Genomic DNA, 27,308 nt, shown 5'->3' on the forward strand with positions numbered 1-27,308 from the left:
ACACATGCACATGCGCATCATAATGGATGATGTGTACATATACCACGCATACACAATTTTCCCTTTGTCTTTGTTTTGTATAGGTACTCACGTATACTCGTCAACCTCTCAATCCCAAGATTTGACGAAACAAGCTCTTGAGAGCAACGGCGATTTGGGATCCCGTGTATTGTCCTTCCCACCATTCTCTTCGCGCAACGCGCATCTATTCCACTTGGCTCTCACATGGCTATGGGCTATTTACCACTTGTCACATTATGCCCATTCCACCATGTTCACTTTGCATGTTATGCCTATTTCTATGTCTTTGCCATGCAATTGTGACCCTTGCTTGCACTTACCCATGATTCATCATTATACTCCTATGTGTATTTGCATGCTCGGTGGAGATCCTTGTTGCTATTGCCATGTTTATCATGTGCCTCATGCTATTGTTGATTCTTGTGTTGGGAGAGTCATGATGTTCCATTGCTATTTACATAGGACTTCTTGCCAATACTATGATGATACATTTCTCATATCTTGCTTCCATACTTGTGATATGTCATGTGCATTATGCATGCCCACCATTTTCACACATGACATTCTTAACATGATTCCTTCTAGTATGTTGCATCTTTGCACTACTAGCTTGCTTGACTTGATCACTATAATTGCTTGCTTTGTCGCATCGCCCATGTTCCATTCTTACTCGCTTTCTTGGGTTGATGACATATATGTCCATGCCTCTCACATGATATATCTTGTTTACTGTCACTTGCCTCCAATTGTTGCATCTATGCTTATTGATCTTGGAGACTTGGACATATTACTTGTGAAGCATGCTTGTTTACTTGAGCCTATTGTATTTGGTTGTTCTCGTGTCATATGCCTCCATACTATGAAATGCCCCCTTGTCCTTTCTTATGATGAGCATGATGCATACACTTGTTGGGTATCCTACCACACGGATGATAGGTTTTGCACTTCCGCTAACCTCATTTGTTTTTTCCAAGTGTTTGTCATGTTCTTTCATTTTGGAGGATTCACAAGGCGGTGCCATTATGCGACAACTTGGTCATGCGAAGGCATACACGATGTGCAACACCAACATTTGCAAGAATCTCCTAAAGGTGACCTCCTTCCCTTTGAGCCATCCTTAAATACGCATATTGGATGGGTCACTCTTTCATTGTTGTCTCCTTCTTGTTGTCTACATGATACATCTCGCGAAAGGAGGAGCGACATTGGAGATTGGCTCTATGGAGCTTCACATTGAGGAGCGCTCGGACTTATTGGATGCACTTCAAACCTCCACTCATGCCACGACATCGAGCATTGGTACACCAACACCTCCATATTTTTTGATTGTGCTCACACATGTCATGCTCGATGGACATATCATACACATGACAAATTTGCATCTTATGCATGGATTGACTCACATTATGATTGCCCTGTTGCATCTTGTATTCCCATGTCATCCATGATATATGAGCTTGTGCACTTTCTTAGCAAATTTGTTGTGATATTTCTTGATGATATATTCATACATCATGATCATAATGCCCACCATCAATTGCATGATAACTTATTAATATTGAGCATCCATTGCCATATTCATGCTATTGATAACCCATCTCACTATGACATCATTTTGCACCGTGGTTGCATTGATCGTATTCAAAATACATTTGTGTGCACAATGAATGCTTTTGCTCCCATGAACGCTTTGCATATCATTCTATATCATCTTGATAAGCTTCATGCGCTTTGTCACGAACAATATTGCCGAACAGACCCATACTTACTTGATGGACACTTTGTGTGCGCTAACCATTGTATTTCGGGTGTCGCTTGTGTTTGCTCTTTTTGCATGTCTATCACTCCGGAGACACCTTGGAGTACTTGGATTGCGCAATGCCTTCAACTCCGTCCAACTACAAGTCAGTCCTCGACAACCGCTTCCATGACGATGAGGATCACGATTCAACGTCGGATCTTTCCCAAGGGGGGGGGGGAGGAGATGATGCGGAGCATCCTACGATCATCCCCATGTACACTACGGCTACTCCCCATGCCCCAAAAGGACATACGATGAGACCTGGACTACACGCCATTGGACGAAAGGTGAACTCGCTCCTCTCCGGACCGTCACTTTCCACATGGGAGACATGGTTACTATCTCAAGCATATGTGTTGTGCATGACCAGGAACCAAGAGGAGACCATGGAAATGACGATGAGTACACCAAGCGCGAGGAGCAAGAGAAGGATCTGCTTGGAAGCTTCAGCCACCGGACGACCAGACAACACCGGACGCCCGACGCCTGGACACTCATCCAGCAAGAAGGGCCAGCCGACGGAAGCTACAACGGCCGGACGACCGACAAGTACCGGACGTCCGACACACTCCAGCGACCGGTTGTCCGACCGTCTCCGGAAATCTGGCGCCACCTCAACCGAGCCAAAACACCGGATGTCCGACAAGTACCGGACGACCGGACCCTCGCGAGCCACCGGACGTCTGGTACCCGTCGGACAACCGGTACCTGCCTGTGCGCAGCTGCGGGCCTTTGGCCTTGTATCCCACTCCCACTTACCCCTTCATGGCCTAGACTATATATACTCCTCCACCTCCACCTAGTTAGGGTTAGCATTGGTTTAGCTCATTTGAGATAGAGCTTTGCTCATCCATACGGATCTACTCCTTGAGAGAGACCGCGGCCCCTCTTCGGAGAAGATCCACGTTGGATTCAAGACCTCCTCGTGGAGAAGACCATCAAGACCTCCTCACGGAGAAGAACTGGTTACCCTTTGTATCGTCCCGTGTTGACTTTGGATCGTGTGATCTCTGTGTGTACTTGGATCTAGCATATGTGTGATTGTTCTTGTTGGTTTGAGTGATTCTCTTGTGTTTCCCCTCGTGTTCTTCGCGGTATTCACTCCTTTCGTGAAATATCGGCCACCTAGGGTTCCACCCTACATCATCTTGGTATCATGAGCCATGTTGATCACGATTTCGGAGCCTCACCTCTTTGTTTTCTAGCTTGATTTTGTTGTGTTCTTCCCCAAATTCGAAAATTCCCCACCAAAAATAGCCCCATTTTTTTGTGATTTGTTGGTGTGCTGAAGTTTTGTTGGATTTCATCCGTGGATTTGCTTGGTTGCAAGTGGATCTAGCATTTCCCCAAGTTTCACCACTTTCCATCCACAAAATCTCATCAATTTTGACCCCCAAATCATCAATTTCCGGCCAAAATCGCGTCCCAAAACTCGCATCTCGCGTTGACCCTGATACACCGGACGACCGTCACTTTACCAGACGTCCGGAGCCCCAGGAACCACCGGACATACGTCCTTACCGGACGATCGGAACCCCTAACCAGAGCTGAAATTAGCGGATTTCCGACCCGACCGGACGTCCGGCGACCGGACATCCGTCCATTTACGGGCGTCCGATACTTGTAAAAACTGACTTCGGCTGATTCTTGTTTCGGCCATAACTAATTCATCCGAACTCTGATTTTGACGTTCTTTAGCTCGTTTGGAAGCTATTGACATCCCCCTTCCCACAAAAATACTTCCAACATCATTTGACTCCATAATTTTTTGGAACTTTGTCATCTTTGCCTAGGGCTTCGGCGGGTGTCTATTTCTCCAACTTTAGTTGAATCAAATTTGACTACGACCGGTTCTTGTTGAAGGTTAAAACAACAAACTTGACGAAACATCATTGTGGTTTTGATGCGTAGGTAAGAACGGTTCTTACTAGAAGCCCGTAGCAGCCATGTAAAACTTGCAACAATAAAGTAGAGGACGTCTAACTTGTTTTTGCAGGGCATGTCGTGATGTGATATGGCCAAGACATGATGTGATATATGTTGTTGTATGAGATGATCATGTTTTATAGAAGTTATCAGCAACTGCCAGGAGCCTTATGGTTGTCTCTTTATTGCATGAAATGCAATCGCCATGTAATTTCTTTACTTTATTGATACGTCTCCAACGTATCTACTTTTCCAAACACTTTTGACCTTCTTTTGGACTCTAACTTGCATGATTTGAATGGAACTAACCCGGACTGATGATGTTTTCAGCAGAATTGCCATGGTGTTATTTTTGTGTAGAAATAAAAGTTCTCGAAATGACCTGGAAATTTATGGAGACACATTTTGGGATTTATAAAAAATACTAGCGAAAGAATCAACACCAGGGGGCCCACACCCTGTCCATGAGGGTGCACGGCACCCCCCAGGGCGCGCCCCCTGCCTCGTGGGCCCCCTGAGCCTCCACCGACGTCAACTTCAACTCTATATATTCGTGTTCGGGGAGAAAAAATTAGAGAGAATGATTCATCGCGTTTTACGATACGGAGCCTCCGTCAAGCCCTAATCTTCATCGAGAGGGCTGATCTGGAGTCCGTTCGGCGCTCCAGAGAGGGGAATCCGTCACCATCGTCATCATCAACCTTCCTCCATCACCAATTTCATGATGCTCACCGCCGTGCGTGAGTAATTCCATCGTAGGCTTGCTGGACGATGATGGGTTGGATGATATTTACCATGTAATCGAGTTAGTTTTGTTAGGGTTTGATCCCTAGTATCCATTATGTTCTAAGATTGATGTTGCTATGACTTTGCTATGCCTAATGCTTGTCACTAGGGCCCGAGTGCCATGATTTCAGATCTGAATCTATTATGTTTTCATGAATATATGTTAGTTCTTGATCCTATTTTGCAAGTCAATAGTCATCTACTATCTTTTATGATCCGGTAACCCTGAAGTGACAATAATCAGGACCACTCCCGATGATGACCATAGTTTGAGGAGTTCATGTATTCACTAAGTGTTAATGCTTTGGTTGGTACTCTATTAAAAGGAGGCCTTAATATCCCTTAGTTTCCAATAGGACCCCGCTGCCACGGGAGGGTAGGATAAAAGATGTCATGCAAGTTCTTTTCCATAAGCACGTATGACTATATTCGGAATACATGCCAACATTACATTGATGAACTTAAGCTAGTTTTGTGTCACCCTATGTTATAACTGTTGCATGAGGAATCGCATCCGACATAATTATCCATCACTGATCCATTGCCTACGAGCTTTTCACATATTGATCTTTGCTTAGTTACGTTGCCATTGCCACTGTTACAATCACTACAAAAACTACTATTGTTACTTTTGCCACCGTTACCGCTACTTCCATATTACTTTGCTACTAAATACTTTGCTGCAGATATTAAGTCTTTCAGGTGCGGTTGAATTGACAACTCAACTGTTAATACTTGAGAATATTCTTTGGCTCCCCTTGTATCGAATCAATAAATTTGGGTTGAATACTCTACCCTTGAAAACTATTGTGATCCCCTATACTTGTGGGTTATCAAGACTATTTTCTAGTGCCGTTGCCGGGGAGCATAGCTCTATTCTTTGAGTCACTTGGGATTTATATCTATTGATCAGAGGAACTTGAAAGATGAAAGAACCAAGTTTTTCCCCTCAACTACAAGGGGAGGTAAGGAACTGCCATCTAGCTTTGCACTTGATTCACCTTCTATTTTGAGTAAACTTGCGACACCTACACCTGCTATTGATTATGATATGTTGGATGTTATTGATGATGCCACTTCTGCTATGCATGGTGCTTATGATGAAACTACTTCTATGTTTGATAATGCTGTGCTATTAGGTGAATTTCTTGATGAACAACTTGCTAGGGTTAGAGAGAATGAAATTATTGAAACTGATAATATTGATGAAAGTGATGATGAAGATTCTCCCCTAGATATGAATTGTGATGTGCCCGAGGGTTATGTTATGGATGAAGAAAGTGCTAGAGATCTTTTTGCATGCAAAGATAGATATGATCTTAAGAAACTGTTAGCTAAGCTGAAAGAAAAATCTTTGAATGCTAGAATGCAATATGATCCTGCTTTTGCTACTTCACCTATCTGTATTTCTGATAAGGATTATGATTTCTCTGTCGATCCTGAGTTAATTACTTTGGTTGAATCTGATCCTTTTTATGGTTATGAATTTGAAACTGTTGTGGCACATATTACTAAATTGAATGATATAGCTACCCTATTTACTAATGAGGAAAAAATTCATTACTACTATATCCTTAAGTTATTTCCGTTCTCATTAAAGGGTGATGCTAAAACATGGTTTAATTCTCTTGATCCTGGTTGTATGCGTAGTCCCCAGGATATGATTTATTACTTCTCTGCTAAATATTTCCCCGCTCATAAGAAACAAGCTGCCTTAAGGGAAATATATAATTTTGTGCAAATTGAAGAAGAGAGTCTCCCACAAGCTTGGGGGAGGCTTCTCTGGTTACTTAATGCTTTGCCTGATCATCCTCTCAAGAAAAATGAAATACTTGATATCTTTTATAATGGACTAATCGATGCTTCCCCACCTGGATAGTTGTGCTGGTTGTGTTTTCAAGGAAAGAACTGTTGATCAAGCTGAATTGCTATTGAATAACATGTTGAGTAATGATAATGATTGGACACTTCCTGAACCAACTCCTAAGCCAACTCCGAAGAAAAGAGGTATTCTATTTCTCAGTCCCGAAGATATGCAAGAGGCAAAGAAATCTATGAAAGAAAAGGGTATTGAAGCTGAAGATGTTAAGAATTTACCACCTATTGAAGAGATACATGGTCTTGATAACCCGACACAGGTAGTAAAGGTAAATTCTCTCTATAGATTTGAGGAAGGTGATATTCCTCGTAATAAGTCTGCCAGCCAATGCTTGGATGAATTTGATAATTTTATTGTTAAACAAGAAAACTTCAATGCTTATGTTGGTAGACAATTTAAATGTAATGCTTATATGATTGAAAACCTGAGTGATTATATGTCTAGAGTTAAAAATGACCTTAAACTTATTAGTAAACATGCTTCTATGATTACCACTCAAGTAGAACAAGTGCTTAAAGCACAAGATGATTTGCTCAATGAATTAAATAATAAGAAAAATTATGATGCTGTTAGAGTTATGACTAGAGGGGGTAAAATGACTCAGGAACCTTTGTATCCTGAGGGCCACCCTAAGAGAGTTGAGCAAGATTCCCAGAGAACTAATGTTGATGCACCTAGTCCTTCTAACATGAAGGAAAAGAAAAATGATAGGACTTTGGATGCTTCTAGTGAACCTGTTGTTGACACACCTGAGAATCTCAATGATATTTCTATTTCTGATGCTGAAACACAATCTGGTAATGAACATGAACCTAGTGATAATGTTAATGATGATGTTCATGTTGATGCTCAACCTAGCAATAACAATGATGTAGAGATTGAACCTGCTGTTGATCTTGATAAACCACAATCAAAGAATCAACGTTATGATAAGAGAGACTTCATTACTAGGAAGCATGGTAAAGAAAGAGAACCATGGGTTCAGAAACCCATGCCTTTTCCTCCTAAACCATCCAAGAAAAAGGATGATGAGGATTTTAAGCTCTTTGCTGAAATGATTAGACCTATCTTTTTGCGTATGCGTTTGACTGATATGCTTAAAATGAATCCTTATGCTAAGTATATGAAAGATATTGTTACAAATAAAAGAAAGATACCAGAAGCTGAAATTTCCACCATGCTTCCCAATTATACTTTTAAAGGTGGAATACCAGAGAAATTAGGAGATCCAGGAGTACCAACTATACCATGATCCATTAAAAGAAACAATGTTAAAACTGCTTTATGTGATCTTGGAGCTGGTGTTAGTGTTATGCCTCTCTCTTTATATCATAGACTTGATTTCAATAAGTTGACACCTATTGAAATATCTTTGCAAATGGCTGATAAATCAACTGCTATACCTTTCGGTATTTGTGAGGATGTGCTTATTGTGGTTGCAAACATTACTATTTGAACGGACTTTGTTATTCTTAATATTCCCGAGCACATAGTATGTCGATTATCCTTGGTAGACCCTTTTTGAATACTCCAGGGGCTGTTATTCATTGCAACAAAGACAATGTAACTTTTCATGTTAATGGTAATGAGCATACGGTACACTTTCCGAGGAAACAACCTCAAGTCAACAGTATCAATTCTATTGGAAAAAATTCAACGATTACTATTGGAGGTTTTGAATTCCCTCTTCCTACTGTCAAGAAGAAATGTGATATTCTTATTGTTGGGGACATGCATATCCCCGTTGAGGTAACTTAGTGTTATTCGAAAATTCTCCGGTTTCATGTTATTCGGAAAGAGTTTGTTAACAAGACTTGATCAACCTTGTTAGTGGACTCCTTTTTGATGAGAATGAGATGGATGAAGTTAGAAAGCACAACCCTCTGTACCCTCCTTTTACTTTCTGTTATTTAGATTAAATAAAGCAAAATTAGTATTTTCTGTCTGTTTTCTGAATTATCCTTGCAATAAAAAAATACCCTGAAAATAAAAGTTCTCGAAATGTCCTAAAAATGATATATGAATTTTTGTAGAATATTTAAGAATTATTGGCACAGAGAACACACCAGGGGGCCACACCACCTGGCCACGAGGGTCTAGGGTGCGCCCCCTGCGTCGTGGACCCCACGTGGACCCCCTCCACTTATTCCAGCACCCACACACTTCGTCTTCCTCCAGAAAAATCCTCCCATAGCTCAAACCCGAGTTCTAGCTCATCTTGCTGCCATTTTCGATTTCCTTGCTCAAAGCTCAATTCACAAAACTGCTTTGGGGGATTGTTCTTCGGTATGTGACTCCTCCAACGCTCCAATTAGTTTTTGTTCTAGTGCTTTATTTGTTACAAATTTTTGCTGCTAAGGTGACCCTGTTCTTGAGCTTGCATGTCAAATTTATGTGGTCAAAAGTAGTTTTAATGCATGATATGGCCTCTAGGCACTTGTAGGAGTAGTTGCTATCAATCTTGTTGAGTTTGGTTCACTTTTATTTTGAGTCACTAAAATTTTTAGAAATTTTCAGATGGAAAGAATGTTGAAGAGATTATTGAGAGGCTCCTTGAGCCGAAGCTCGAAGGATAAGCAGAATGAGGAGAATAAAAAGCCCAAATACAATCTTCCTCGCACTGCGGAGGTTCGGCCGTGCGAATGGCCATGTGATGAGTTCTTGAGAGCAGTCGTGATTTATGATGACTTTTATTACTTGGCTGAGAATGTAGGCCTCTTCCTCCGCGACTAGCACGAACAATATCTTCTACTCACTAATATTTTCATGCAAAATTTTCATTTCCATGCTAAGACATCACCACCTTTAGTGGAGTTTCACTTATATGATGAGGTTAAGGAGATGTCACTTCATGATTTTTGTCGGGTATGCAAGATACTCTTTGAGGGCAGCATCGAGGAACCACATCGTAGTGATGTGGATGGGTTTATTGATATAATTTCTGTAGGAGAAACTAGGAAAATTTCAGGTGCAAGAATTACTAGCATACATTTTCCTGTTCTACGTTACTTTCTGATATTTGCTAGTAGATGCTTAATTGGTCGCGGGAACAGTGGAAATATTAGTGCTCCTGATATTATCATTTTGCGCCATGCTTTGTTTCGTGATACCACTTTCAGCTTAGATGCTATTGTTTCTAAACGATTAAATCTGAACCGAACAAAGGGCCCCATCTTCGGAGGCATCTTTGCTTCACGCCTTGCTGAACACTTTGGGATACCTATTACTCATTATGAGAAAGAGGAAAAGTTTCTGCCCCCTATTTTTCTAGATTATAATAGTATGGTAGCACATGATTTTATTGTTAAAGATAAGAAGAAGATGCTTAAGTATAAATTGATATTTGATAAAACTTACTGTGAGATTATTACCTTGCTTGCACCCTCTCTGTTTAACATACTTTCACGCACGTACCTCATCTTATCCGAAGCCATTTACGCGTACTAGAGGCTGACACAAGTCCCACAGCCTGAGCCGGAGCCACCACTTGATCCTTATCGTCAGTTTGTTTATCAGTGGGATCCGGAGGAGATTGCCAACCAGTGGCATCCTGAGGACCCTCCTCGGTACACCGGAGAGAGTAGCTTCAATCAGTGGCCGTAGACCAACTTAGGCCAAAAGCCTTAGCTCGAGGGAGTACATATTTCTCGCCGACATTACATTCATGTTCACACACTCATTCTAGTTGTCGGTGCTCATACTTTTTCATTGTACTATCCATGCTAGTTTAATTTCTTTTTTTAGCCTTCTTCTTGTGTGTTTGAAAAACCTTAAGAAAAACCAAAAAAATAGTTGTAGCTTTTAGTTAGTTTACTATCCATGCTTGTAGTAGTAGTAACCAAAAAAAATAGTTGTAGCTTCATTGCACTATTATTATTATCCAGACCATTCAGTCGTACAAGTGAGAGGAAATAATGATGATATATGATGGACCGGTTGAGATGAGAGAAGCTGGTATGAACTCGACCTATCTTGTTTTTGTAAATATGACTAGTTCATCATTCCTGATTCAGCCTATTATGAATGAAACATGTTTGCAATGACAATTAGAGATTATAGTTTCTCATGCAATGCTTAATTAGCTAGGAGTTTATAATGGTTTACCTTGCGTGCCAACATGCTATTAAAATGGTTGTGATGTGGTATGATAGGGTGGTATCCTCCTTTGAACGATTCGAGTGGCTTGACTTGGCACATGTTTATGCATGTAGTTGAAACAAAATCAACATAGCCTCCATGATATTTATGTTCATGGTGAATTATATCCTACTCATGCTTGCACTCAGTGTTGATTAATTTTAATGCATGTTCATGACTGTTGTCGCTCTCTAGTTGGTCACTTCCCAGTCTTTTTCTAGCATTCACTTGTACTAAGCGGGAATACTGCTTGTGCATCCACTTCCATAAACCCCAAAGTTATTCCATATGAGTCCACCATACCTTCCTATAAGCGGTATCTACCTGCCGTTCCAAGTAAATTTGTATGTGCCAAACTCTAAACCTTCAAATGAAATTCTGTTTTGTATGCTCAAATAGCTCATGTATCAACTAGGGCTGTTGATACGTCTCCAACGTATCTATAATTTTTGGTTGCTCCATGCTATGTTATCCACTGTTTTGGGCAATATTGGGCTTTATCATCCACTTTTATATTATTTTTGGGACTAACCTATTAACCGGAGGCCCAACCCAGAATTGCTGTTTTTGCCTATTTCAGTGTTTCGAATAAAAGGAATATCAAACGGAGTCGAAACAGAACGAAATCAACTGGAGAAGTTATTTTTGGAAGGAAAGCTACCGGATGGACTTGGACCCCATGTCAGGAGCCAAGGGAGGTGCTCACGAGGGTGGGGGGCACGCCCCCCTAGGGCGCGCCCCCTGCCTCGTGGCCCCCCCGAAACTCCACCGGCGTACTTCCTGCACCCATATATACTCACGTACCCTAAAACTTCCAGAACAGAGAATAGATCGGGAGTTCCACCGCCAGAAGCCTCCGTAGCCACCGAAAACCAATCTAGACTCGTTCCGGCACCCTGTCGGAGAGGGCAATCCTTCTCCGGTGGCCATCTTCATCACCCCGGTGCTCTCCATGACGAGGAGGGAGTAGTTCTCCCTCGGGGCTGAGGGTATGTACCAGTAGCTATGTGTTTGATCGATCTCTCTCTCTCTCTCTCTCTCTCTCTCTCTCTCTCTCTCGTGTTCTTGAGGTGATACGATCTTGATGTATCGCAAGCTTTGCTATTATATTTGGATCCTATGATGTTTCTTCCCCCTCTACTCTCTTGTAATGGATTGAGTTTCCCCTTTGAAGTTATCTTATCGGATTGAGTCTTTAAAGATTTGAGAACACTTGATGTATGTCTTCCTGTGCGTATCTGTGGTGACAATGGGATATCACGTGATTCACTTGATGTATGTTTTGGTGATCAACTTGCAGGTTCCGCCCATGAACCTATGCATAGGGGTTGGCACATGTTTTCATCATGATTCTCCGATAGAAACTTTGGGGCACTCTTTGAGGTTCTATTTGATTGGTTGAATAGATGAATCTGAGATTGTGTGATGCATATCGTATAATCATATCCACGGATACTTGAGGTGACATTGGAGTATCTAGGTGACATTAGGGTTTTGGTTGATTTGTGTCTTAAGGTGTTATTCTAGTGCAAACTCTAGGGCTGTTTGTGACACTTATAGGAATAGCCCAACGGATTGATTGGAAAGAATAACTTTGAGGTGGTTTCGTACCCTACCATAATCTCTTCGTTTGTTCCCCGCTATTAGTGACTTTGGAGTGACTCTTTGTTGCATGTTGAGGGATAGTTATGTGATCCAATTATGTTAGTATTGTTGAGGGAACTTGCACCAGCGAAAGTATGAACCCTAGGCCTTGTTTCAACACATTGCAATACCATTTACGCTCACTTTTATCATTAGTTACCTTGCTGTTTTTATAATTTCAGATTACAAAAACCTTTATCTACTATCCATATACCACTTGTATCACCATCTCCTCGCCGAACTAGTGCCCCTATACAATTTACCATTGTATTGGCTGTGTTGGGGACACAAGAGACTCTTTGTTATTTTGTTGCAGGGTTGCTTGAGAGAGACCATCTTCATCCTATGCCTCCTATGGATTGATAAACCTTAGGTCATCCACTTGAGGGAAATTTGCTACTGTCCTACAAACCTCTGCACTTGGAGGCCCAACAACGTCTACAAGAAGAAGGTTGTGTAGTAGACATCAAGCTCTTTTCTGGCGCCGTTGCCGGGGAGGTGAGTGCTTGAAGGTATATCTTTAGATCTTGCAATCGTGTCTTTTAGTTTCTTGTTTTATCACTAGTTTAGTTTATAAAAGAAAACTATAAAAATGGAATTGAGTTTGTCTCACACGGTTCACCTTTTTAATATCTTTCATGAGTATGATGGAAAGGATAATTGTGCTCAAGTGCTAGAAGAAGAAATCTATAGAATGTTTGGCACTAAATACTTGAATGATGAGCATGATTGCAATGTTGTTAGTATGAATTCCTTGAATATCCATGATGCTAATGATATGCAAAGCCACAAGGTTAGGGAAGCTATGTTTGATGAAGATGATATTATTTTTCCCCCAAGTTTTGATGAGCAAATTTATTATGATGAAAGCATGCCTCCTATTTATGATGATTATATTGATGAAAGTGGATTTGGAGAGGTCATGACTTTATTTTGTGATGAATCCACTATTCTGGAAGAGGTTCCAATTGATTATGAGAACAAAATTGCTATCTATGATGATTATTGTGATGACTTGTATGCTATAAAGAATAATGATATCCATGAAACTTGTCATCATGATTTTAGTTTTCAATTGGATTATGCCTCACATGATAATTGTTTTGTTGAGTTTGCTCCCACTACTATTCATGAGAAGAAATTTGCTTATGTGGAGAGTAATAAAAATTCTATGCTTATGCATCATGAAAGTAATGCTTTATGTGATAGCTATATTGTTGAATTCATTCATGATGCTACTGAAATTTATTATGAGGAGGAATATATGCTTCTAGGAATTGCAATAATATCAAGTTTCCTCTCTATGTGCTTAAAGTTTTGAAGTTATTCTTGTTCCATAAGTATACGTTTGATCCAAATTACTACAGACTGTTCTGTTTTTGACAGATTCTGTTTTTCATGTGTTGTTTACTTATTTTGATGAATCAATGGCTAGTAAAAGAGTTTATAAACCATAGAGAAGTTGGAATACAGTAGGTTTAAAACCAATATAAATAAAGAATGAGTTCATTACAGTACCTTGAAGTGGTGATTTATTTTCTTATACTAACGGAGATTACGAGTTTTCTGTTAAGTTTTGTGTTGTGAAGTTTTCAAGTTTTGGGTAAGGATTCGATGGACTATGGAATAAGGAGTGGAAAGAGCCTAAGCTTGGGGATGCCCAAGGCACCCCAAGGTAATATTCAAGGATAGCCAAGAGCCTAAGCTTGGGGATGCCCCGGAAGGCATCCCCTCTTTCATCTTCATTCATCGGTAACTTTACTTGGAGCTATATTTTTATTCACCACATGATATGTGTTTTGCTTGGAGCGTCAATTTATTTTGTTAGAATTTGCTTGCTGTTATTTGGAACAATGTGTGACGCCCCGAGACCGATGCGCCAGGTGTCTCCCAGTTATTCGCTGTTGTTGCCTTGTCTTTCGCTTGCGTGTTGCATCTTGACATGTCATCATCCGAATTGCATCATCATGTTTTCAAAACTTGCATTCGTCCGGGTTCCCCCAGTTCCGTCCGTTGTCTGTTCTGAGCCCAGACACACTTGCACGCGCCCGCGGCATGTCCGAGATAGTATTTTATAAGTGGCCGAAAAATGTTCTCGGATTGGGTTGAAAGTTGGCGTGCGGTCTTATTATAGTGTAGGTAGGCCGCCTGCCAAGTTTCATCGCATTCGGAATCCGTTTGATGCCCAACCATTAAACTATAGCGGCAATATAGCCGGTCTATCGTCGGACGTTTTCGGTCTCCGGAAATGGATGCCGGGTTGAATTCCTCCTCTCTCTTCTCAGGCCGACCACACACTTAACCTCGTTCACCTAACCCCTATCTGCATAGTGCTTCGACCCCTCGCGTGTGTCCGAAGCTGTCCCGAACCCGACCCGGGCAATCGTCACCGTTGGATTCGGTTCATCCCCAAACATCTACAAAACATCTTCGTTTTTTTATTTGGACTCCCTAACCAATTTATTCTCGACCGCCTGATTACGATCGGACGGACCGAATACCCCCCTAACCTAATCCAACAACATATATATAGAAAGCAACCCTAAATTTTAGGGGAGCTGTCCCATCCTCCTCCTCGCCGCCGCCATTCCAAATCCTCTCGGGATCCTGGCCAGATCCACTTAGTTTTTCCCCATCCACCCAAATGGCAGCCTCCACCTCCCCTCCCGATTCACCTCCATCGATCCCAACACCACCAAGCCACCCCGGCGGACCTCGCTGGAGCTCCTTCCTTTTCCCCCTCTGCCCGAGCGCGCCCGTCCTCGCAGCCCCGCCGTGCCAGCTTCAACGCCCGCCTCCTCGACTACCTCGCGACGGCGACCTCGACAAGCTGCCGCCACCGGTGACCGAACCAGCAGCAACATCGTCTCTCCTCCTCCGCTACCCCGAGCGTCCCTCTTGAGGCCCTGCTTCCTTGCGCTCCGTCGTCGCCCCGCTCGTCCAAGCCTCCTATGTTCGCCGTTATGGATGCTGCCATCCGAGCTCCTCAAGCCGACACCGTCCAGGGTCCCAACGACCTCGCCGTCCTGGCCTCCTCTGTCGTGCTGGTGAGCGCGACGCTGGAGCATCGCAGGTCGCCGTGCCTCTGCCCATCCTTCTCCTCCTCTCATTCCCTCGCGTCTGTCTCTCCCTCTAATTTCTCTCTTATGCCCAGGGAGCCACCACCCGCGTCGCCGGATTTCGCTGCCTTAGCCTCGGATCCGTCCATCTTCTCCGTTCCTCGCCTCTCCGCCTCCTGCCGTCCCTATTGCCATTGGACTGCGCCGCTGCAGGTAGCCACCTTGCCGCTCGCGCCGGACCTTTGCTCCTCGCGAGCCTGTTTTGACACAGCCGATGCTGCCGCCTTCTGCTGCAAGAGGTCGCCCCGTCACGGCCTTGCCTCCGGCCAGAACCACCTGCCCTCGACGCCTCTTGCTTGGATCCAGCCGTCCCCGAAGCCAAGTGCCGTCGATGACCTCCATCTCCCTGCATCGCACCTAGTCCCGCGCCACCTCCCTGTTTCGCTCCTACACGAGCAGGACGACGGGCGCCTGATCGATCCGGATGCACCGGTTGACCGCGAGCGTGACTGGGCCACGACCGTGTCGCGGCTGCAAATCCCACCGCCCTCCTCTACTTTGCCATCGCCGTGGGCCGCCAGATCCGCCGGCCTGTTCCACTCACTGGGCCTTGGCCCATGGTGAGACACCCCCCCAGCAGCGCCTCTTTTGTTTTTTTTCAGTTGGCCCAACTTGCACCAGATTCGGCCCATAGATGTTTTTTTAGTTCTGCAAATTTACTAATTTTCCTTCACATGCATAATTACAGAATATGCCATCATTTTAAAAATGCTCACACCTAAATAACCGTGCATCGGATTTAAACAAACTTAACATGAAAGTTTCTTAGAATTTTGTGTAGTTTCATAATATGTCATTTTCATCCATGTTTAAAATGTTTAAAATGTTGTTTGTGTAATTTTTGCCCATATGCCATGCTAAAATGATTTAATTCATAACTATTTAACCGTACCTCCAAATTTAATAATCTTTATATGTAAATGGGGTAGAAAAATGTCTAGTTTAACATGGTGGCATCACTTTGCATGTTTAAAAACTCTAAAATATGGTTTAGGGCAGAACAGTACCAAACCTTAAAATTTGCACATGAGGAGTTTCCGGACTTGTTGCTTGTTGTTCTGGCCTCATTTAAACTTGCCTAGATAGGTAGTTTTCATTTGCTTCACCTCTTGCCATGTTAATCAACATTTAATATTGTTAGGGTACATAAACGAGATCGAACTAAATAACTTGTTGTGGTGTTTCGTCAATATGCAACTCATTGCATATTGAGCTGCACTTAACTTGTAGTTTTGCTTGTGCACTTTGCCATGCCATGAATCATTAAACTGGACATGCATCATACTTGGTTGTGCATCATGCCATGTTTATGTGGTGGATGTTTTACTATGTGGTTTGCTTTTTTCCGGTGTTGCTTCTTCGGGTTGGTTCCGTTAACGTCGCGTTTGTGAGGATCCGTTCGACTACGTCCGTTTGTCTTCTTCATGGACTTGTTCTTCTTCCTTGCGGGATTTCAGGCAAGATGACCATACCCTCGAAATCACTTCTATCTTTGCTTGCTAGTTGCTCCCTCTATTGCTATGCCGCGATACCTACCACTTGCTATATCATGCCTCCCATTTTACCATGTCAGCCTCTAACCCACCTTTCCTAGCAAACGTTGTTTGGCTATGTTACCGCTTTGCTCAGCCCCTCGTATAGCGTTGCTAGTTGCAGGTGAAGATGAAGTTTGTTCCATGTTTGGAACATGGATATGTTGGGATATCATAATATCTCTTATTTTAATTAATGCATCTATATACTTGGTAAAGGGTGGAAGGCTCGGCCTTATGCCTGGTGTTTTGTTCCACTCTTGCCGCCCTAGTTTCCGTCATACCGGTGTTATGTTCCTTGATTTTGTGTTCCTTACGCGGTTGGGTTATAATGGGAACCCCTTGACAGTTCGCCTTGAATAAAACTCCTCCAGCAAGACCCAACCTTGGTTTTACCATTTTCCACCTAGCCTTTTTTCCCTTGGGTTTCTGGAGCCCGAGGGTCATCTTTATTTTAACCCCCCCGGGCCAGTGCTCCTCTGAGTGTTGGTCCAAACTAGAGTCCTTTGTAGCGCCCCTCAGGGAAACTCGAGGTTTGGTTTTAGCTGTACGGAGCACTCATCCGGTGTGCCCTGAGAACGAGATATGTGCAGCTCCTATCGGGATTTGTCGGCATAGCGGGTGGTCTTGCAGGTCTTGTTTTACCATTGTCAAAATGTCTTGTAACCAGGATTCCGAGTTTGATCGGGTCTTCCTGGGAGAAGGAATATTCTTCGTTGACCGTGAGAGCTTGTGATGGGCTAAGTTGGGACACCCCTGCAGGGTTTTGAACTTTTGAAAGTCGTGCCCGCGGTTATGGGTAGATGGGAATTTGTTAATATCCGGTTGTAGAAAACCTGACACTTAACTTAATTAAAATGCATCAACCGCGTGTGTAGCCGTGATGGTCTCTTCTCGGCAGAGTCCGGGAAGCGAACACTGTTCTTGTGTTATGCTTGAACGTAAGTAGTTTCAGGATCACTTCTTGATCACTTCTAGTTTACGACCATGCTTTGCTTTTCTTCTCGCTCTTATTTGCGTAAGTTAGCCACCATATATGCCAGTGCTTGCTGCAGCTCCACCTCACTACCCCCTTTTCCTACCCATAAGCTTAAATAGTCTTGATCGCGAGGGTGTGAGATTGCTGAGTCTCTGTGACTCACAGATTACTTCCAAAACCAGTTGCAGGTGCCGATGATATCAGTTGCAGGTGACGCAACCGAGCTCAAGGAGGAGCTCGATGAAGAACGTGTTCGTTGTGATGTTCCGTTTCAGTTGATCAGTAGAGGAGCCCAGTTGGGGCGATCGGGGATCTAGCATTAGGGGTTGTCTTCTTTTATTTTGGTTCCGTAGTTGGACCTTGATTGTATTCTGGATGATGTAATGCAAAATTTATGTATTGTGTGAGTGGCGATTGTAAGCCAGCTCTTTACCCCTTTCTTATTCAGTACATGGGATGTGTAAAGATTACCCCTCTTGCGACATGCCTACTATGCGGTTATGCCTCTAAGTCGTGCTCCGACACGTGGGAGATATAGCCGCATCGTGGGTGTTATAAGTTGGTAATCAGAGCCTTCCCTGACTTAGGAGCCCCCTGCTTGATCGAATTGTTGGCGTTGTTGAATCTAGAAAAAAATGTTTTGAGTCTTATAGGATTATATATATCGTAGAGTAGCATTCTTTTTACTCATCAGTCCCTTCGTCGCTCTGGTGAGGCATCCTGACGTAGAGTTTTGACTCTTCTCTTCTCAAATTTTCACTAAATTATTTTAGGATCACACGGGTATCTTGGAATCGTTCCGATGGTTTTGTGATGAGAACATTGTTCTTGGTGCCTCCTGACATTTAGGGGTTGTGGCAGTGTCCCGAGGAGTTGAGCTCCGAGGTGTTGTGGTCACAATTTTATCGTTGCAGTTCTGGAATACCTGAGTTTCGCCGACATCAAAAATCGCTTTTATGCAGTTGTTGGTGAGATAACCTCGACGCCACCCAGTACTGGGGCGGGAGTTAGGGAGTATTGCCATAACTCGTATAACGGATGCTTTTCGAAGGTTGAGGTAAACGATTTCCGAAGGTTTCTTGGTTATGTGTTGAAGGGTGGATACAACTAGATGTAGGATTTGTTAGTTTGGGTGAGATATTATGCTTCCCCTGTATCCCCAACACCCGATTGCATAACTAGAAAGTTTCAGGAGTTTATAAGTGGGAATTCAAGTAGCTCCTAGGATATCTTTCAGACAGATGCATGATATGAGATTGGGGTTCGACGTCTAGTGGTCCGCCTATCCACGGTTGGTTTTACAGTGGTCTCATTGTGTCTTAAAGAGTCCTTGGCTATGCTGACTCGGGGACGCTTTGTATGTCATGTGCACTGCCTTGTACATGATGGTGCTGTACGATCGAGCCCGTGTGGGCCCCACCACGAAAACTTCACAGGAAATCTCTATCATATGTTTGTTCCGGCTTATTTTGCAAGCTAATCCTTTGTTTTGTTTTGTTGTGGTATTTGAGTTGCTTCAATGTCAAATGTTGATTCCAGACCTTGTTCCTAAGTGGTGTTCTCATACTCATATGTGAATACCAATCATTCATGATAATCGAGATTGTCATGTCAACCCTTTTCAACCGGTGTGCTTCTCTTCAAGTGGATCCGATCATTTTCAACATTCGCAAGATCAATTCTCAGTTCTTTGCAACGGTGTTATGTCATCCATCTCCAAGTTGCCTTTGTTTTTCCGCCCACCCTCCCTTTTCCTTCAGGGATTCGGATTTCTTAATCAACTATCATGTTATTGATGAGAAGTCTCTCCATTCTTTTCCGTCAATGTTGTTACCCGGTGAGTCTCATGAAGATACTAACGGAGCTTCAAGTTCATCATTCTTCATTCTTGATTCAAGTCAAGATTTGTCGATCATACCCTTTTATTGTTTCAAATGCTTACTCATGCTGGTGCACCTCATAATCATTCCCCGCTTACTATTCAATTATTCCGGAGTGCTGAAGATATCTTGAAGATTCGTGTTTCCACTCTGCTTTCATTCAAGCTCTTTCGAGGATGTTATCTCTTTTGAGCCATCTAATTCAAACGACGCAATCTCCCTTTCAAGTAATCGTTCAACGGTGTGTCTTTTGAGTGGGCCCTAACCCACAAGCCTTTTCCAGGATCTTACCTGACTCTTCTTATTTTCTCGGAGCTATTCTCAAATCTTCTAAAGTTTGACGTAAGAATGAATTATCATCAGTCATTTGTATTTCTCCAAGATCTTTCAAATTCTTTTCATCGTTGGCTCAACCTTTCCATTCTTCATTCCGGAGTGCCTCAACAATTCATGACGGTGTTTCTTGTTGTCATTCTCGAATCTTGAAGACCGAAGAAGAGTTTTCTCGGCAATCTTGCTCCTTTCTCTCAGAGATGTGTGGTTCTAGCTTGATGCCATCCTCTCATAATTGTTTTCAATTGTGAGAATTCTTTTCATCCATCCGGAACATTTCAGGAGTCTTTTCAGTTTGATTCTCCGGAGGCCATCATATCAGAATTATTCATTTCCAGCTTTCATCTCTCGTTATCCAAATCTTACCGGTGCATCATTCAAGTGTTCTCTAATCAGTTCATGATATCTTTGTTCCCTTGTATCTAAATTCCAACAAGTATCTTCATTCGTGTTTCCAAATTATTCCCGATGAATTGTGCCTTTGATACTTTCATTTTCAATTCTTACGGTGTTTTGCTCAAGATTCTCTTCCATGGTTATCATATTAATTCATTCGTTGTTTCAATCCTACCGGTGGTTCATTGAAGAGTTTCCCAAGCTTGCGCTATATCTCTCTTAATTATTTCAACGACAATAAGTAGTATGCCAAATCCGTTGCTTTCCATCAATCTAAATTGGTGAAGGATACGCATAATGTAATTCTTATTCTTGTTTCATCGAGTAAATTCAATTCCTTCTTTCCGGAGTGGTTCATCATATCACATTCTCGGTTCGAGATGCTTTATCTTTTGTTTTTCAAGAATTCCAAGCTCTCTCAATTATATCACCACGGAGATTCACCTAAATCATTGCAAGGATTCACCTTGTGTTTTCAACTCTCTTTCCTTTCGTTTGATCATCCTTTTGTTACCGGAGTTCTTCATGGAGGTTCTACATGATGGTTCAGCAAGGATTTAATTCCTTCTCGAAGTGTTCATTGAGATTCTTTTCAAAGGAGCTCAAGTTTTTTTCATCTTGCATTCCGAAGTGCAATTCGTTCTACATTATCTTTTGAGGTGGTGTTACGTCATTTTGACAATTGCTTGGTGTTTCATGATTCACAAGTTGTTCGGAATGACATATCTTAAATCCATCATTTTCAGTCATTCAGGACATCTTTTCAACCCATCAATCCCTTCATTGGAGTTATCTTGGGTTATATTTCACCTAAAGCTTTCCCTAAGGATTGTTGATATCTATGATGCTCATAAATGACCCAAGTTCTTCATTTATCCTCCCGGTGAGATAAGTTTCTCGTCTCCTTGTTCTTATCAATCCAATCTTGTTTTCGTTAGTGGCAGAATTTCACCTTAAGTTTTGAGATGTTTTCATAAGCCCACAAGCAGCTTTTTATTTTCGTTGTTGATTTTCCAACAACTCCGTTCAATACTTCTTTCTAAGGATTCTTCTCAAATTCTATTGTGGTAGAAGATGTCATTTTCTTCTCAACTCTTTCCTTTCCAACGATCCAACTTCTATTCTTTTGTTCCGGAGGCATTGTGATGTTGCTCTCTTCAACCCATCTTCATATTTTGTCAGGATCGTGTTCTTTTCATGCTTATCAATTTAACGGGAGTGTTGTATCCTCTGTGCAAGATCTTTTCGCCTTATCAAGTCTTGCATCTCTTTTCAACTGGAGTGATGTCCGAATTTGTTCTTCCTCTTTTCTCTTTTCTAATGGAGTGTTTTCAACTTCGTTCATCTCCATTGTATTCTTTTCTCGAAATGGCTTAACCTTTTCAAGGTTCTTTGGTTTCACTCGTTTGTCAAAGAAGCAACTTAGATTCACCTCTTCTCATCCTGTTTCGTTTCTATCCGGTGCCATCCTAGATCTCGGGACGAGATCCTCTCGTAGTGGTGGAGTGTTGTGACGCCCCGAGACCAACGCGCCAGGTGTCGTCCAGTTATTCGCTGTTGTTGCCTTGTCTTCCGCTTGCGTGTTTCATCTTGCCATGTCATCATCCGAATTGCATCATCATGTTTTCAAAACTTGCATTCGTCCGGGTTCCCCCAGTTCCGTCCGTTGTCCGTTCTCAGCCCAGACACACTTGCACGCGCCCGCGGCATGTCCGAGATAGTATTTTATAAGTGGCCGGAAAATGTTCTCAGATTGGGTTGAAAGTTGGCGTGCGGTCTTATTATAGTGTAGGTAGGCCACCTGCCAAGTTTCATCGCATTCGGAGTCCGTTTGATGCCCAACCGTTAAACTATAGCGGCAATATAGCCGGTCTATCGTTGGACGTTTTCGGTCTCCGGAAACGGATGCCGGGTTGCATTCCTCCCCTCTCTTCTCAGGCCGACCACACACTTAACCTCGTTCGTCTAACCCCTATCTGCACAGTGCTTCGACCCCTCGCGTGTGTCCGAAGCTGTCCCGAACCCGACCCGGGCAATCGTCACCGTTGGATTCGGTTCATCCCCAAACATCTACAAAACATCTCCGTTTTTTTATTTGGACTCCCTAACCAATTTATTCTCGACCGCCCGATTACGATCGGACGGACTGAATACCCCCTAACCTAATCCAACAGCATATATATAGAAAGCAACCCTAAATTTTAGGGGACCTGTCCCATCCTCCTCCTCGCCGCCGCCATTCCAAATCCTCTCGGGATACTGGCCAAATCCACTTAGGTTTTTCCCCATCCACCCAAATGGCAGCCTCCACCTCCCCTCCCGATTCACCTCCATCGATCCCAACACCACCAAGCCACCCCGGCGGACCTCGCTGGAGCTCCTTCCTTTTCCCCCTCTGCCCGAGCGCGCCCGTCCTCGCAGCCCCGCCGTGCCAGCTTCAACGCCCGCCTCCTCGACTACCTCGCGACGGCGACCTCGACAAGCTGCCGCCACCGGTGACCGAACCAGCAGCAACATCGTCTCTCCTCCTCCGCTACCCCGAGCGTCCCTCTTGAGGCCCTGCTTCCTTGCGCTCCGTCGTCGCCCCGCTCGTCCAAGCCTCCTATGTTCGCCGTTATGGATGCTGCCATCCGAGCTCCTCAAGCCGACACCGTCCAGGGTCCCAACGACCTCGCCGTCCTGGCCTCCTCTGTCGTGCTGGTGAGCGCGACGCTGGAGCATCGCAGGTCGCCGTGCCTCTGCCCATCCTTCTCCTCCTCTCATTCCCTCGCGTCTGTCTCTCCCTCTAATTTCTCTCTTATGCCCAGGGAGCCACCACCCGCGTCGCCGGATTTCGCTGCCTTAGCCTCGGATCCGTCCATCTTCTCCGTTCCTCGCCTCTCCGCCTCCTGCCGTCCCTATTGCCATTGGACTGCGCCGCTGCAGGTAGCCACCTTGCCGCTCGCGCCGGACCTTTGCTCCTCGCGAGCCTGTTTTGACACAGCCGCTACTGCCGCCTTCTGCCGCAGGAGGTCGCCCCGTCACGGCCTTGCCTCCGGCCAGAACCACCTGCCCTCGATGCCTCTTGCTTGGATCCAGCCGTCCCCGAAGCCAAGTGCCGCCGATGACCTCCATCTCCCTGCATCGCACCTAGGCCCGCGCCACCTCCTTGTTTCGCTCTTGCACGAGCAAGACGACGGGCGCCTGATCGATCCGGATGCACCGGTTGACCGCGAGGTTGACTGGGCCACGACCATGTCGTGGCTGCAAGGCCCAGCGCCCTCCTGTACTTTGCCATCGCCGTGGGCCGCCAGATCCGCCGGCCTGTTCCACTGACTGGGCCTTGGCCCATGGTGAGACACCCCCCAGCAGCGCCCCTTTTGTTTTTTTTTCAGTTGGCCCAACTTGCACCAGATTCGGCCCATAGATGTTTTTTTTAGTTCTGCAAATTTACTAAATTTCCTTCACATGCATAATTACAGAATATGCCATCATTTTAAAAATGCTCACACCTAAATAACCGTGCATCGGATTTAAACAAACTTAACATGAAAGTTGCTTAGAATTTTGTGTAGTTTCATAATATGTCATTTTCATCCATGTTTAAAATGTTTAAAATGCTGTTTGTGTAATTTTTGCCCATATGCCATGCTAAAATGATTTAATTCATAACTATTTAACCGTACCTCCAAATTTAATAATCTTTATATGTATAAATGGGGTAGAAAAATGTCTAGTTTAACATGGTGGCATCACTTTGCATGTTTAAAAACTCTAAAATATGGTTTAGGGCAGAACAGTACCAAACCTTAAAATTTGCACATGAGGAGTTTCCGGACTTGTTGCTTGTTGTTCCGGCCTCATTTAAACTTGCCTAGATAGGTAGTTTTCATTTGCTTCACCTCTTGCCATGTTAATCAACATTTAATATTGTTGAGTACATAAACAAGATCGAACTAAATAACTTGATGTGGTGTTTCGTCAATATGCAACTCGTTGCATATTGAGCTGCACTTAACTTGTAGTTTTGCTTGTGCACTTTGCCATGCCATGAATCATTAAACCGGACATGCATCATACTTGGTTGTGCATCATGCCATGTTTATGTGGTGGATGTTTTACTATGTGGTTTGTGTTGGAAATATGCCCTAGAGGCAATAATAAAAGCATTATTATTATATTTCTTTGTTCATGATAATTGTCTTTATTCATGCTATAATTGTGTTATCCGGAAATCGTAATACATGTGTGAATAACAGACACCAACATGTCCCTAGTAAGCCTCTAGTTGACTAGCTCGTTGATCAATAGATAGTCATGGTTTCCTGGCTATGGACATTGGATGTCATTGATAACGGGATCACATCATTAGGATAATGATGTGATGGACAAGACCCAATCCTAAACATAGCACAAGATTGTATAGTTCGTTTGCTAGAGTTTTTGCAATGTCAAAGTATCTCTTCCTTCGACCATGAGATCGTATAACTCCTGGATGCCGTAGGAGTGCTTTGGGTGTATCAAACGTCACAACGTAACTGGGTGACTATAAAGGTGCACTACAGGTATCTCCGAAAGTATCTATTGTTTTATATGGATCGAGACTGGGATTTGTCACTCCGTATGACGGAGAGATATCACTGGGCCCACTCAGTAATGCATCATCATAATGAGCTCAAAGTGACCAAGTGTTTGGTCACGGGATCATGCATTACGGTACGAGTAAAGTGACTTGCCGGTAACAAGATTGAACGAGGTATTGGGATACCGACGATCGAATCTCGGGCAAGTAACATATCGATTGACAAAGGGAATTGCATACGGGGTTGATTAAATCTTCGACATCGTGGTTCATCCGATGAGATCATCGTGGAGCATGTGGGAGCCAACATGGGTATCCAGATCCCGCTGTTGGTTATTGACCGGAGAGCGATCTCGGTCATGTCTACATGTCTCCCGAACCCGTAGGGTCTACACACTTAAGGTTCAGTTACGCTAGGGTTGTAGGGATATGTATATGCAGTAACCCGAATGTTGTTCGGAGTCCCGGATGAGATCCCGGACGTCACGAGGAGTTCCGGAATGGTCCGGAGGTAAAGATTTATATATGGGAAGTCCTGTTTCGGGCATCGGGACAAGTTTCGGGGTTATCGGTATTGTAACGGGACCACCGGAGGGGTCCCGGGGGCCCATCGGGTGGGGCCACCCATCCCCGGGGGCCACATGGGCTGTAGGGGGTGCGCCTTGGCCTGCTTGGGCCAAGGGCACCAGCCCCACATAGGCCCATGCGCCTAGGGTTTAAGGGGGAAAGAGTCCTAGGAGGGTAAGGCACCTCCTAGGTGCCTTGGGGGGGAGGGAAACCCCCCTTGGCCGCCGCACCCCCTAGGAGATTGGATCTCCTAGGGCCGGCCACCCCCCCTTGGCACCCCTATATATAGTGGGGGAGAGGAGGGACTTCATACCTTGAGTCCTTGGCCTTTGGTTGCCTCCTTCTCCCTCCCCAACACCTCCTCCACCTCCTTATTGCTTAGCGAAGCTCTGCCGGAGTACTGCAGCTCCATCAACACCACGCCGTCGTGCTGCTGCTGGTGCCATCTCCCTCAACCTCTCCTCCCTCCCTTGCTGGATCAAGAAGGAGGAGACGTGGCTGTTTCCGTACGTGTGTTGAACGCGGAGGTGCCGTCCGTTCGGTGCTAGGATCTCCGGTGATTTGGATCACGTCGTGTTCGACTACATCATCCCCGTTCTTTGAACGCTTCCGCTCGTGATCTACAAGGTATGTAGATGCATCTATTCACTCGTTGCTAGATGAACTCCTAGATGATCTTGGTGAAACGAGTAGGAAATTTTTTATTTTCTGCAACGTTCCCCATCAGTGGCATCATGAGCTAGGTCTATGCGTAGTTCTTCTTGCACGAGTAGAACACAATTGGTTGTGGGCGTAGATTTGTCAACTTTCTTGCCGCTACTAGTCTTATCTTGCTTCAGCGGTATTGTGGGATGAAGCGGCCCGGACCAACCTTACACGTACGCTTACGTGAGACCGGTTCCACCGACTAACATGCACAAGTTGCATAAGGTGGCTGGCGGGTGTCTGTCTCTCCCACTTTAGTTGAAGCGGATTCGATGAAAAGGGTCCTTATGAAGGGTAAATAGAAGTTGACAAATCACGTTGTGGTTTCACGTAGGTAAGAAAACGTTCTTGCTAGAACCCTACTTCAGCCACGTAAAACTTGCAAACAACAATTAGAGGACGTCTAACTTGTTTTTGCAGCAAGTGCTTTGTGATATGATATGGCCAAAGTTGTGATGAATGATGAATGATCTATATGTCATGTATGAGATGTTCATGCTATTGTAATAGGAATCACGACTTGCATGTCGATGAGTATGACAACCGGCAGGAGCCATAGGAGTTGTCTTTATTTTTTGTATGACCTGCGTGTCATTAAAGAACGCCATGTAAACTACTTTACTTTATTACTAAACGCGTTAGTCATAGAAGTAGAAGTAGTCGTTGGCGTGACAACTTCATAAAGACACGATGATGGAGATCATGATGATGGAGATCATGGTGTCATGCCGGTGACAAGATGATCATGGAGCCCCGAAGATGAAGATCAAAGGAGCTATATGATATTGGCCATATCATGTCACTACTTTATATAATTGCATGTGATGTTTATTATGTTTTATGCATCTTGTTTACTTAGAACGACGGTAGTAAATAAGATGATCCCTTACAAAATTTCAAGAAGTGTTCTCCCCTAACTGTGCACCGTTGCTACAGTTCGTCGTTTCGAAGCACCACGTGATGATCGGGTGTGATAGATTCTTACGTTCACATACAACGGGTGTAAGACAGTTTTACACAGCGAAAACACTTAGGGTTAACT

At 43.8% G+C, this 27,308-nt stretch overlaps 1 protein-coding gene across 1 annotated transcript; it reads left to right on the forward strand.

Moving 5' to 3' along the window:
• The first annotated feature begins 22,657 nt into the window (after positions 1–22,657).
• On the forward strand, positions 22,658–24,148 carry LOC123058328 (uncharacterized). Its single transcript, XM_044481081.1, has 2 exons — positions 22,658–23,358; positions 23,442–24,148. The coding sequence occupies exons 1-2, from the start codon at positions 23,038–23,040 to the stop codon at positions 23,538–23,540; spliced, it is 420 nt and encodes a 139-aa protein (XP_044337016.1). The 5' UTR covers positions 22,658–23,037; the 3' UTR covers positions 23,541–24,148.
• The last annotated feature ends 3,160 nt before the right edge of the window (positions 24,149–27,308 follow it).

The sequence above is a fragment of the Triticum aestivum genome, chromosome 3A (genome assembly GCF_018294505.1).
Source record: "Triticum aestivum cultivar Chinese Spring chromosome 3A, IWGSC CS RefSeq v2.1, whole genome shotgun sequence".
In the NCBI taxonomy this organism is placed as follows: Eukaryota; Viridiplantae; Streptophyta; class Magnoliopsida; order Poales; family Poaceae; genus Triticum; species Triticum aestivum.